General features: G+C 49.9%; 1 protein-coding gene across 2 annotated transcripts; it reads left to right on the top strand.

The window, feature by feature from the left end:
* The first annotated feature begins 168 nt into the window (after positions 1-168).
* TBX3 (T-box transcription factor 3) lies at positions 169-13,194 on the top strand. 2 transcript variants are annotated; one of them, XM_026514948.4, is made up of 8 exons: positions 169-733; positions 2,363-2,630; positions 3,614-3,673; positions 3,944-4,090; positions 6,023-6,099; positions 7,151-7,308; positions 8,723-9,399; positions 11,118-13,194. In XM_026514948.4, exons 1-8 carry the CDS (start codon positions 345-347, stop codon positions 11,577-11,579), a joined length of 2,238 nt encoding a protein of 745 aa, XP_026370733.1. In that variant the 5' UTR covers positions 169-344; the 3' UTR covers positions 11,580-13,194. The 2 variants fall into 2 exon arrangements, with proteins under 2 accessions (XP_026370733.1, XP_026370734.1); XM_026514949.4 differs by lacking the exon at positions 3,614-3,673.
* Positions 13,195-13,509: the final 315 nt, after the last annotated feature.

Here is a 13,509-nt window from a genome sequence, read left to right on the forward strand (position 1 = left end):
GGGCTCGGGCACCGGTGAGACCCTGCTCGCTCCTCTCGCCCGTGAAACCGACTTCCAGGAGCGGCTTTTTGAAAAACGCAAGGCACAAGGACAGTCACCCAAGCGACCATGTCTCCTGGTTTCTCGCCTTGCCCTCTTTAAAAGCGGCATCCCCCCTCCCCAAAAGACACTTTTCCTCCCCCTTCCCTAGGGTGCTTGAGTGGTGATTTTCTCCCTTTTTCCTTTCTTTCCTTTTTTTTTTTTTCCTTTTTCAAACTATGTGCTGCTGTTAAAAACCAAAAACAAAACCAAACAGCAGCTGCGGACTTGTCCCCGGCTGGAGCCCAGCGCCCCGCCTGGAGTGGATGAGCCTCTCCATGAGAGATCCGGTAATTCCTGGGACAAGCATGGCCTACCATCCGTTCCTACCTCACCGGGCGCCGGACTTCGCCATGAGCGCGGTGCTGGGTCACCAGCCGCCCTTCTTCCCCGCGCTGACGCTGCCTCCCAACGGCGCCGCGGCGCTCTCGCTGCCGGGCGCCCTGGCCAAGCCGATCATGGATCAATTGGTGGGGGCGGCCGAGACCGGCATCCCTTTCTCGTCCCTGGGGCCCCAGGCGCATCTGAGGCCTCTGAAGACCATGGAGCCCGAAGAAGAGGTGGAGGATGACCCCAAGGTGCACCTCGAGGCCAAAGAACTTTGGGATCAGTTCCACAAGCGGGGCACCGAGATGGTCATTACCAAGTCGGGAAGGTAAGCCAAGAGCAGGGTCCCCTCCCCCCAAGCTGTTGGAGGTCCCCCCCCCCTTTATCTCTCTCTTCCCAGAACAGTCCGTTTGCCAGTTAATTTGGGCTTAGAGACAAACTTAGTTCCCCTGGTGCTGTGTACAGGCATTCCCGGGCCCTGCTCCAGTGGCAGGAAATTTCAGCTTACCTGGGCGTCTGCAGGGGGTAGTTTCTCCTACCTAGATCGGCATCCTGGATTTCCCTACAGGCTAGATAGAATTTTTCAAGGGAGCATAGGCACCTTTGCTAGAAGAAAGAAAACCACCCCAGGAAAGTCACTGTTGCAAACCTTTCCATCCTCGTGCCTTTGTTGATGTTCTGTTTGGTTTGTTTCATTTTGTTCCCAGAGAGACAACTTAACGCCCTTTTCTTTTGTGTGGTTGTGGGAGACCTGACGCTAGCTCTCCACTTGCCCTTTCTGCCCTCCAGCCTAGCCCCTGGGTCTGCAGGGGGGCCTGAGCTTGCCTCTGGCAGGGTCACCGAGAAATTGGAGGGCATTTGGGTTCGTTTGTCCACAACGATTCACGTGTCTGTAATCTGAGGGACAGTTGAGGCAATTCTGGATAATTAAGATTATGTTTGCAGATCCAAGGATCCAGTGGAGAGACACATGCTGCTTTTTTACGTGTGAACCTTATCAACCATATTTTATATCACTTTTAAAAGGTCCTTGTCTGACCGAGACTGACCTGTCACTTAAAATCACTGCTTTTTTTTTTATGGCTCTGAAATCTCTGAAGGCATAACGTTGGAATAATAAAAATAAAATCCCTCGCTTGATGTCTTGAGCTTTCCGTGTTTTCCTAGCTAAATGAGGCCAAAGTTTGGCAGAAAATCCTCAAACCCAGAAGACATTGCCTCAGTTTCACAGCAGAGTGCTTCTTTTTAAGACGCTAGAATGCCAACACTTCTGGGAAATAAAGAGGCAGTTTGGTGGTACAGTCTTGCAGTGGGGGACCGGCCTGAGCCATAGGAGAAATGCGGTTAGCAGCGTGCTGGGCCGTTGGTTATCAGGCCTAGGAGTCCACCCCAAACTACAAAATTCGTTTTGAGAACTCACTCAAGGCCGGTTTCATTTCGCCAGCGGCGGGATTCCTGTTCCGTAGCAGGCTGGATGGAGGTTTATTTCCTTGATAAGTTTAACATTTTCTCATCAATGGGGTGGTGGAAAACTCTAGCCTTGACTGACCCCACTTTACTAAAATCCTGCCCCAAGCTGTTTAGAAGTAGACACTTGCAGGGAACAGCACAGGCAAGAATTTCTCTTTTGTAAAGAGGGCCATCGGTGAAGTCCTACAAGGGAAAAAAATTGTGGTGAAAGTCTTAGACGCTGCGGAGAACTGTAGTGCCACAATTCACTTGTTTTGAACCTTGGGACGTTTCCCGATAGAGAAACTGAGCATATGTAATGCTTGGGCCGTGGAAGAATACGATTTTGCTCTCAGTGGCCTTAACACTGACACGGAAGCCCCATCAGTCAATCCCAGTAGAAAAGTTTTAAATTTGATTTAAATATTTTAGGGTAAATAGAGAATCAAACCCAAGAGTCCTGAGTGATTTCTTTTTCTTTCTTTTTTTCTCTTCCCTCCAATTGTAGGCGAATGTTTCCTCCATTTAAAGTAAGATGTTCTGGGCTGGATAAAAAAGCCAAATATATCTTGTTGATGGACATTATAGCTGCTGATGACTGTCGATATAAATTTCATAATTCTCGGTGGATGGTCGCGGGTAAGGCTGACCCTGAAATGCCAAAGAGAATGTACATTCACCCAGACAGCCCTGCTACCGGGGAACAGTGGATGTCCAAAGTTGTCACTTTCCACAAACTGAAACTCACCAACAACATTTCGGACAAACATGGATTTGTAAGTTTCACCGCTCCCGTCTGTAAAATTTCCTCTTTTCTTCACCCTAGGGAAGGCAGTGCTTCCCCTCTCCTTGCAAAAATCACCAGTTTCTGCTCAGACTTCTCCCTTGCTCTCTTTTGCTAAGCATAGCAAAGTTATTCGATCCGAAACAGCCAGAGAGAGGATTCCGGGGTGTTTCTCTTCGGATAATGGAAGGCCTGGCGTTCTCAAAAAAAAAAAAAAAAAAAAAAATGAGGGCCATAACACTAACCGCTCACGTTCCGTGGCAGTTCCAGATCTTGGTAAACGGCTGACAGTGAAGTTAAAAACCAATCGTTAAGATACAAAATCAATTTTAAAGTTACGCGTGTGCCAGGGATTTGTTCTGAGCTCTCATACTTCTGTTTTGAAACCAGCCATATTATTTCTTGTGGGAGTTCTAAGGTTCAGAGCCTTGGCTACATTGGTTAAGGGGGTGAATGCGGTTTTTTTTTTGAAAGATTTCTTTCTTTTGTGAAAAAAGAATACCGGGTTGAGGTGAAAGTCAGGTTTACTAGAAATGAGGCTGAGCTCTCCAGGATAAAAATTGTGTGTGTGTGTGTGTGTGTGTGTGTGTGTGTGTGTGTGTGTTGGGAGTGTATATTTGGATTCACTGGGAAAGTCCTTAGAAATTTTTAGGAGACCAGAATTGCTTATAAAAGTCCATCAAAATTACCTTTTGCCCCCTGCCCCAACCCTCCCCAACATTTCAATAAAATAAAGCCGAGTGATAAGCGAGGAATCAGCAGAAAGATTAGGCCCAGGAAGACGTGAATGGCACGGAAGTATCTTCAGCGGGCAAGGATTGCCTTTGAAGCCCTTGATTTGATTAAGGCATAAATATTCCTCTCTAGAGTTCAACCTTTCAGGGCTTTAAGTGGATTGGGCTCGTCAATTAGTGGGCGCTTAAAGGACTGAATCATTTTGTAAATTAAAATGCATGTTTTTCTCTATCTTTTAAGACTTTGGCCTTCCCAAGTGATCACGCAACGTGGCAGGGGAATTATAGTTTTGGTACTCAGGTAGGCTAGGGTTCAAGGTACGAAGGGACCTTAGGTGGTGAGGGTGGGGGGGACCCTTTGGAAATTGAGGAGCAATTTGGATTCTCCAGAAGAGGATATGTGTGGAGCGGAATGTACCCAGAGAGGTACTCCGAGGAGGTGGGCTCGGCATAAGCGTGGTACCCTTCGGTGGGTTAGACGTCAGCCTGGCAGGGGTCCCGAGGCCCCGTTGGTCCCACTAAATCTTTCTTTGATGTGTCTCCCCTCCTCCCTGCCCCCCCCCCCCCGCAGACAATATTGAACTCCATGCACAAATACCAGCCCCGGTTCCACATCGTGAGAGCCAATGACATCTTGAAACTTCCTTATAGTACATTTCGGACGTACTTGTTCCCCGAAACCGAATTCATCGCTGTGACGGCATACCAGAACGATAAGGTAACCAAAGGCGCTTTTCTTTTTAATGGTGATATTTTCCCTCCCACCTTTAGGCCGCTCCGGGTGAGGTGGAGACAGTGAGAAAAGATCGGAGATGGGAGTCTGAGTGTTTCTTCTGTGATTTGACCCTCACGTGGAGTTTTTGGGGAAAGGGGGTCTGGCACATCACAGAGGCAGGGAAAAACCAGAACAAAGCAAAACAAAAACTCGACCAGCTAGGCATCCAACGCGGAGCGAAAAGATGCCAGACTAACTTTTGCTCCTGGAACTGCTGACTTCTGCTTCCCCACTCGGGGCTTTCTCCTCTTTTGAGGGTCAGCCTCTTCTCCTCCAGGGAGAAGGATCAAAAAATCAGGTTCCAGGTTCTAAAGGAACCAGCTAAAAATGGAAGGCAAAAGCCATTTGGGATCTTGGGAGGAGAATCCCATTGGAGAGCAGCTTTTCTCCCCTAGCCAGAAATCCCGAGTAGCTGGTCTGGTTTTTATTACCTTTTATGCTGCTGTGTTTTTTATGGTCTGTGTGTGTGTGTGTGTGTGTGTGTTTGGAAAAACCTTCTCTGATCACAGGGTCATGCTAATCGAGTTGTCTGAGGCTTTTGAGATGAGATGACCAAAGTCAAAATCACTTCATTTGAAGGTTTTTCCTCCCTTGGGCCTCAGGCCGTGGATTAGGAGTCCCCCCCAAATGGAACGACAGGCAGCACCTGGTATATAAAGTTGTGGTGGCCTGAAGGTCATGGGCATGTGCACAGAGAGACACAGAGAAAGTGACTCTTGCTGATTCCCCAGTTCCCAGTGTGGCAAGCAGTTCTGGGGGTGGAGAGCACCTGAGAACCCCTGCTCTTCTTCCCTCCAGCTTATCTGACAACACCTTGCGTTTTGAACTCACTGTCACCGTGGGTGGGTCCTGTGGCTGGCCCTTGGGGTGTTCAGGTATGTTGCCTTAATCCAGAGACTAAGACACTAGGACCTCCTCTCCCTGGAATCTTGCATTCGGGAGTTTGTTTCAAGAAACAAGAATCCAACCATGGGGCCTTTTTCCCACCTCGGGGGAACTCTGAATGTATCTTTTTTCCCCCCCCTCAAAGGGAAGGGATTTGAAAGATTATATACTATGGCGTTTTGCCCCAGCGTGCAAAATGCATGCTCCCTCTAGACCCAGAACCCTGTGAATGTAAGTTGTTAATGTCATAATAAAACGTACCATTTTTGATCAGACGAAGAGGCCAGAGGCCTTCTCCAACCTAATGGCGGTGGCAGAGCATGTAAATGAAAACAAATGTTTCCAGTGGTCATTCAGTCCTTTGACATCTGTAATTGTCAATATTGTAATTCCTCAGCCCTCCCCCCTCCCCACAAAACCCAGAAAAAAAAAATCAAACCCACTCTGGCACAAGGGTAGCGAGAACCCCATAAATCATTTCATTAGATTCACAGAAAAGGTTGGAGTGTATGGTGTGTGTGTGTGTGTGTGTGTGTGTGTGTGTGTGTGTGTGTGTTTGGGGTAGGAAATATGCCGTAACATATTTTATGATTAATTGCACTATATAAAAAAATGAAAGCACAATTTTAAGGTCTACAGGTTGTCCCTTTTGACAGCTTTTGACAATCTTTCCATTTCTAAATGCAAGCTCTCAAGGCTGCCTACAGAACAGATTGAGACATTGCCCAGACAGTCTAATTTCGGTCTGGAATCCCTGGTTTGGCTTCCTATGGGAGATGCAAGCCATGGGTACAGTTCTTTTGATTTTTCTCTCGGTCCCCTCTGACTGAACACTGTGACGTCCTCTCCCTTTCTCTTTAACCTGGCATAGCCGAGTAACTTCTTCTGGCAGTCAGATTTCTAGTAGACGGAGTTGGGGGATAAAACACCCCCAAAACATTCTAGAAAATGAGGCCAATGTCTCTTTCTTGCTTGTGTCTCCTCCTCTAGATAACCCAGCTAAAAATAGACAACAACCCTTTTGCAAAAGGTTTCCGGGACACTGGAAATGGCAGGAGAGAAAAAAGGTGAGCGGAGACACTTAGTACTATTTTCTCAGATAATTTGGAGAATCACTTCTCTAGGGCTCAGATCTCAACTACTAGAAGTGGGATGCGGGCCCTTCTATTAAGAAGTTGGTGGGGGGTGGAAAGTAATTTACTGCCACTTTGCCACCTGCTTGTGGCCTTCAGGCCGCTGTACTTTGTCTGCTTCTTCCAAGTTACCTTAAAGGAGATGAACTAGGCCACACCATGTTCATCTCTGGAAAGGAAAGTGTCAGGGGTAACAGATTATATACGGACGCCTATTAATTTTTAATTAATTGAGGTTCATTCCGGGCAGATCCCAGGAAAGGACTAAACCATTCACAAAATGCTTCGGAATTTTTGCAATCTTGACTTGCAGATACCGTCAGACAGAACTGAGGCCCCTGAGAAATCTGTGGCTCCCTCCTTCATGGGTCTACATATCATTTTGCGTGAAGCAGACAGCTGGGTAGTACATGGAAGATGCTCTCCCCTCCCCCCCCAGCTTTCAAAGAATTTCTAAAATCCAGAAAATCAGGCCACATTTTGAACCTATCCCCTTGTGGGGTAGGGGTGAGCATTATCAGATAATTTCTAACATCTAAATGTTTTTTTTTTAAACTCCGGTTATGTGTTGGTAAAACATTTAAAGTGCCCCATGAAATAAGCAACGTCCTCCCAGTCTTAGCAACCAGTGGGGAGTGTGTAGGCTGCTCGTGTTCACGTGTTCACCAGTTTGGGCACCCAGGTCCGTCCTGTAAGGCCTGCCGTTCAGAGTTCAGCTGTGTCTGGCCCGTGCCCTTTCCCTGATGAGCCCCTGGTCCTGAAGCCCCGGTCCTCCAACACCCCACTCCCTTGCCACACTCTTCAGCCTAGTTACGGGGTCTCGAACCACGCTTGGGTCTCTGTGGCTGCCTTGGGGCAAGCAGGTTTCAGAGCACTCGTGTTGTATTGGTGTTGTATTGTCCGTGGGTGGTGGGCAGGGTGAGGCAAACAGAGAGGGGAAATGTCCGTTCGGTTCTGTAACACTGGGTGCGGGCTTCTGCCACAGAAAGCAGCTTACCCTGCAGTCCATGAGGGTGTTCGATGACAGACACAAAAAGGAGAACGGCACCTCGGATGAGTCCTCCAGTGAACAGGCAGCCTTCAACTGCTTTGCTCAGTCCTCCTCCCCAGCTGTCTCCACTGTAGGGACCTCGAACCTCAAAGGTAGGCCTGGTCACCTCTTGATTTCCCCACTCCAGGACTCTGGACTGGGGGGGGGGGTGGCTGGGAGAGTTAGGGGCGGGGCACCCACCCAGACCCTGCCCTTCAAAAAAACATCAGATGCTTCTAGAAGCCCCTAAGCAGGAGCCAGAGTTCAAAAAGGGTGGCCAGGTGTGTCTCTCTTCGAAGTTGTATAAAGGAGAGCTCAGAACTCCTTCCCCCAAACCTTGATTTGGCTGAGGGTGGGGTGTCTGCGTGTTCCTTCTTGGTGGAGACACCCTTGAAAACTTGCGTAGAGCACTTCTCTCTGTCTCTGCCCCTCAACTCTCTTTCAACCAAGCAACTGCTGACTTTTTACTATCTTTGAGCTCTAGATTAAAATGTGTTGGAAGGCGGGGGCGGGGGGTAGGCAAGGGGATTCTCTGCCACCTGGAGCAGGGAAGGTGGCTGAGGAAACATCCAGCCATAGAGCAGCGGTGGGTACTGGGAGAGCAGACAGAGCACTGGGGATCTGAGTAGGGAGGGTGGGGGAGTGGGAGGGGACAAGATGGTTCAAATCCCCAGTTAGTTCCTGTGTTTAAAGAGCAAGCACTATTTATTTGGAAAGACATGCATTCTCTCTCTCTCAACGGGAAGAAACCTGTTTTTAAGTGAATTAAAATGAAAGTCCATTATGACTTCAATCCCTTTAAACCTTACACATAAAATAGGATCCCCTTTTCTTTTTTTTTTTTTTTTCTGGTAGGACACCCACAGAGGGTGTGGTGACAGCAAAAGAGAATCTGTGATTGTCTCTGGGCAGTGAGCGGGCTGCTCCCATCTCTGTCTGCGGGGCAGGGGCAAACAGAAGGTTCCACTGAGTGTGTGTGTTGGGGGAGGGTGTTCGTTTCTGCCACTACCAATTCGGATGCCAGGGTTCAAACAAATCCTTCTGAAAGAATTCACAGATTTGTGGAAGGTGTTAATTGTGGTCACTCACTGAACAAAGACTCTGGATAGTAACTAGGTGTTCCCAAAGTGAGTTGGAGGATGAGTTTAATATTATTTTTTTTAAAAACCAGGTAAATGCAGTGGAGTGGGAAAAGGCAGGGAAAGGCTTTGTCTGACACAGTAGGAGCTCAATGGATGATTGTAAAAAATAGTACTCCACTAGCGGTTTGGGGCAAGGGATCAATGGGAGAAGGGGTTCAGGTCTATCTAAATATTTTAAATTCCTTCACTGTTAGCTTATGGAAACATCCCGCTAAAGTTGTGAGGTGTCATCACTCCCACTTTGCAGATGAGAAAACTGAGGCACAGAGAGGTTAAGGGGCGTGCTGGGGACCACACAGCTTGTAAATGGGGGAGCCGGAGTTCCCCCTGGCCCAGTTTGGAGCTCACGCCCTTCCCCTTGGCTTGTGTGCTCCTCCTATGGTAGATCTGTGTCCCAGCGAGGGTGAGAGCGACGCCGAGGCCGACAGCAAAGAGGAGCACGGCCCGGAGGCCTGCGACGCGGCCAAGATCTCCACGACCACGTCGGAGGAGCCGTGCCGCGACAAGGGCAGCCCCGCGGTCAAGGCGCACCTCTTCGCCGCCGAGCCCGGCGGCCGGCCCCGGGACAGCGGGCGGCTGGACAAGGCGTCGCCCGACTCGCGCCACAGCCCGGCCACCATCTCGTCCAGCACCCGCGGCCTGGGCGCCGAGGAGCGCCGGAGCCCGGGCCGCGACGGCGCGGCCACGTCCAAGGCCGAGGAGGCGCGCGCGCTGCCGGGCAAAGAGGCCTTCGCGCCGCTCACGGTGCAGACGGACGCGGCCGCCGCGCACCTGGGCCAGGGCCCCCTGCCCGGCCTCGGCTTCGCCCCCGGCCTGGCCGGCCAGCAGTTCTTCAACGGGCACCCGCTCTTCCTGCACCCCGGCCAGTTCGCCATGGGGGGCGCCTTCTCCGGCATGGCAGCGGGCATGGGGCCCCTGCTGGCCACCGTGTCCGGGGCCTCCACCGGCGTCTCGGGCCTGGATTCCACGGCCATGGCCTCCGCTGCCGCGGCGCAGGGACTGTCGGGGGCGTCGGCGGCCACCCTGCCTTTCCACCTCCAGCAGCACGTCCTGGCCTCTCAGGTAATTAGGGGTCTTCCGCCGGGCACTCCGGACCCTCCCTCATTCACTCGGGTTTCCCTGTCCTGGGATCCCAGACCCTCACCCAGTGCCCCTTGCTGGGGAGCTTTGAAGAATAATAATCGCAGTAGTACCAGTAATAATTGCTAGGTCGGGGGTTACCTCATTGACTCAGCATAACCTCACACCCCGCCCAAAAACTTAAAAAAATTTCCCTAGGTTCAGGGCTGTTTCAAGTAGAGTAGGTAGGTGGTAATAATGATAATTAAGCTCTACCTGCACTTGGTCTATTCTGACTTCAGTGGCCCTATTGTCACCTCCAGTTTATAGATGAAGAGGTGGCGGCCCAGAGATGTTGAGTAACTATACAAAGCCACACAGCTGGTAAGTGGTGGAGCAGAGACTCTACCCCAGGCAGTCTGACTCCAGGGCCTGATTTTAGCTTCAAAGTGGAAATGTCTCTTATCTCTTAAATGGCTCCTAGCCAGCCAGCCACCAGGAGTCGGACAAGGGGGAGCCCCCGGCCTGGGGAGGGGCGCTGACGGTCTTTGGGTGGGAGTTGAGTCTTGAACCTTTCCTCCCAGTGGGAGCTTGTCCCCTGTCTCCCAAAGGGTTAACGGTTTGCACCCGTGTGGGAAATGTCAGAGGACAGGGGCAGGCTTCGGCTGTGGCAGGCCTGGCAGCCTCTGTGTGGTTCAGACAGCTGTGCTGGGGTGCAGGGCAGCTGGGGAGAAGTCCCGGGCCGCTGGAAACGCTCTGAACCCGGCGAAAAGGTTCTGTGGGGTTTTCTGCACGCCCTTGCCTTTGTTTTGTCTGTGCACATTCGTCTCCCTTCTCTGAGCCAAGAAGCAGGGTTGTCCTCCCCTCTGAGGGGAGGAGGGAACTGAGAACAGGGTTGGCTTCTGGCCTTTTCCCATTGCGGTCCTCTCTGCGAGCCCCTCCTGGAGACCTTGTCCTCGGTGATAGGTGGGCGAGGGGCTGCCTGGGAACACAAGTGTTAATGGTACCCCAAGGCAAGGGACAGAGAGAACTAGCCCAGGCTTGGGGTGCCTGCATTTTAAATTCTGCTTCTGCCACTGAGGGACTTCCTGCACCCCTGGGGCCTACGTCAGTTTCTCCACCTGTAATACCAGTGTATCAGGCTGGATGATTTCTTTGTCTCTGTTGAGAGCAAACGCCTTTTGCTGCCCCCACCCCCAATTTCCTTTAGCTCAAAAATAGTCCCTGAATTTTTTTTTTTTTCATTTGAGAAACTTCTGGAATTAGAGTAGGAGGGCAGTGTTGGGGGTGGGGGAGGAAGAATGAAAGAATTGCATGCCCCATAATTTATGCCCCGTGATTTTCACCCAGCTACCTTAGCTGTGGCTGAACTAGACTGCAGCCCCATTTAACAGGTGCAACAACTGACCCCCCAGTGGGAGAATTTCTAGCAGTTCTATTGGCCAGGTGCACACAGTCAGCTCATCTAATATCCCAAGTCCCGATCAGTATATGAGCTATTTAATATTTCCCTGTATTTTTTTTTCCCCATAAGAAAGCTGAGGCATAGGGAGTCCAGTGGAGTGTTTCCCCCACTTGCCCGAGGTCCCAAGGTAGAGGAGGTGGGGTTGGGGGTGGGGGGAAGGGGAGATGGACGGGCGAGGTTGGCTCCTCCCCATCGCGCAGACCCTGCTCGACCGACCGATTCACATCCTGCGTTTCTCCCCCCCCCTCCCTCGCAGGGCCTGGCCATGTCGCCCTTCGGAAGCCTGTTCCCTTACCCCTACACGTACATGGCCGCGGCGGCCGCTGCGTCGTCGGCCGCGGCCTCCAGCTCCGTGCACCGCCACCCCTTCCTCAACCTGAACACCATGCGCCCGCGGCTGCGCTACAGCCCCTACTCCATCCCCGTGCCGGTCCCAGACGGCAGCAGTCTGCTCACCACCGCCCTGCCGTCCATGGCCGCGGCCGCGGGGCCCCTGGACGGCAAAGTCGCCGCGCTGGCCGCCAGCCCGGCCTCGGTAGCCGTGGACTCAGGCTCGGAACTCAACAGCCGCTCCTCCACGCTCTCCTCCAGCTCTGTGTCCTTGTCGCCCAAACTCTGCCCGGAGAAGGAGGGGGCCACCAGCGAACTGCAGAGCATACAGCGGCTGGTCAGCGGCTTGGAAGCCAAGCCGGACAGGTCCCGCAGCGGGTCCCCGTAAACCCCTCCCCAGAAAAATCTCTTCATTCCAGTCCAGTCCAGTCTGCAGTGCACTTTGTTGGATGTAAAATAAACCACGGGCGTGCAGTGGGGTTGGCCCTCCTTTGTGCAGTCCTGTCTGGGAAGGGGTGCCGGACTCCCTCTAGAGAATGTGCTAGAAACAGGCCCTGTCTTCTTGGCGTGGTTTATATATCCGGGATCTGGCTCAGATTCTGGGGCTCAGAAATGTCTGTTGCATTGAGCTATTGGGGTGGGAGTGAAAACATTTTTATGGCCAGAGCACCTCCAGCCAGGCTGGTCTGGGAGCTGTGGGAAGAAAAAGGTAGCCAGGCCCACCAGGAGGGGAGGTGTTGAAAGGCTTCTCCCCCAGTGCAGATTTATATATTTTTTCCTTCACCGTGTCAAGTAGAAACAAAAACAAACAAAATTAAAAAAATATATACTGGGGACAATGAGTACATTAATTAACATGATTCTGTTTGTGAAGATTAAAAACTTTATAGTGACTTGCATATCAGTTCTAAATAAATTACGGAGCAGCGTTGTTTGGGGAGGGAAGTCATTGCCATCCTTGTTTGGTCTCTATTAAGGAAATCTGTGTCTTTTTAATATTCTTGTGATGTTTTAAGAGCCGCTATAGGTCTCTTCTTGCATGTTCCACAGTAATGTATTTGTGGTTTTTATTTTGCTTGCTTTTAGAAAAAGAACATGACCCCACACCTTTCTCCCCTCCCCCCCATTTTCTGCCCTCCAATCGGCCACCCCAAGGGGGAGGATTTAAAGGGAAGGGGTGGGGAAAACACAAAAAAAATGAATTTATTTTATCTAAGCTCTGTAGCAGGATTTATGTCCTCCTTTGACAGTTCTCTTTCCTGTATATGCAATAACAAGGTTTTAAGAAAAATAATAAAGAAGAAGCGAGACTATTAGACAAAGTATTTATGTAATTATTTGATAACTCTTGTAAATAGGTGGAATATGAATGCTCGGAAAATTAAACTTTAATTTATTGACGTTGTACATAGCTCTATGTAAATAGGGTCGCAGCTGTCAGGTTGTGTGTTCTTGTTTTCCTTTCGTCAGTTTTATTTCAAGGTCACAGGATCGCTTTTAAAACTAGAAAACACACGTTCTGCACCGACACCAACACACTTTCCAAAGAGTTGTCTGCAAAAAAAAAAAAAAAAATCGTTTCTTTTTTAGTGTCCATTTCACCCCAAAGAGGGGAGGTGAAGCCACTTCCCCGCTCACCGTAAATTTCCTTAAAGTATAACACCCCAAGTGTGGTTCTGAGATTGCTTGGGGGGTGGGGGGGGTGGGGAGTGCAGAGGCTGTGGTTTGACTTTCTAATTTTTCTTTTGTATTTGTATTTGCTAGTCTGATTTCTTCAAAACGAAGTGGAATTGACTACTGTCTTCAATATTGATGGTGTTTTGAATTGGTGCCTATAGAGAGATATTCACAGTTCACAAGTCAGGTGCTGAGAGATGGTTTAAAGACAAAAATTCATGAAGGTATATTTTGTGTTATAATTGATGAGTTCTTTGGTTTTCTGTATTTCTTCCCCTCTCTTTAAAAACATCATTGAAATTTCAATAAATTTTTATTGAAATGTCTCTGGGCCTTGTGTTAAGTGCTTTCTTTAGAAAACTTTCCTGCAAAAGGAGTCTTTTCTGTCCTTGCTTCCTCTGTCCCCCTTCCCTTCGCCTTTAAGTAATTAAGACCGCCCCCACGGAACCCAAATGAGCTGTCACTCAAGTTACAAAGCTAAAAACAAAAGTCCCTTACTGGGGCGAAGGGAGCCGCTTCAATCTGAAATTACTTTTCCTTTAAATTAGGGAGCAAAACGAGAGACGGAAAGAGGGCTGATTAGAATTGGGGAGAATAGCAATTTCAGATACTTAAGTTTTAATGGAAAAAGAATGCTCTGC

This window comes from Ursus arctos, unplaced genomic scaffold, assembly GCF_023065955.2.
Source record: "Ursus arctos isolate Adak ecotype North America unplaced genomic scaffold, UrsArc2.0 scaffold_34, whole genome shotgun sequence".
NCBI classification, from domain to species: domain Eukaryota; kingdom Metazoa; phylum Chordata; class Mammalia; order Carnivora; family Ursidae; genus Ursus; species Ursus arctos.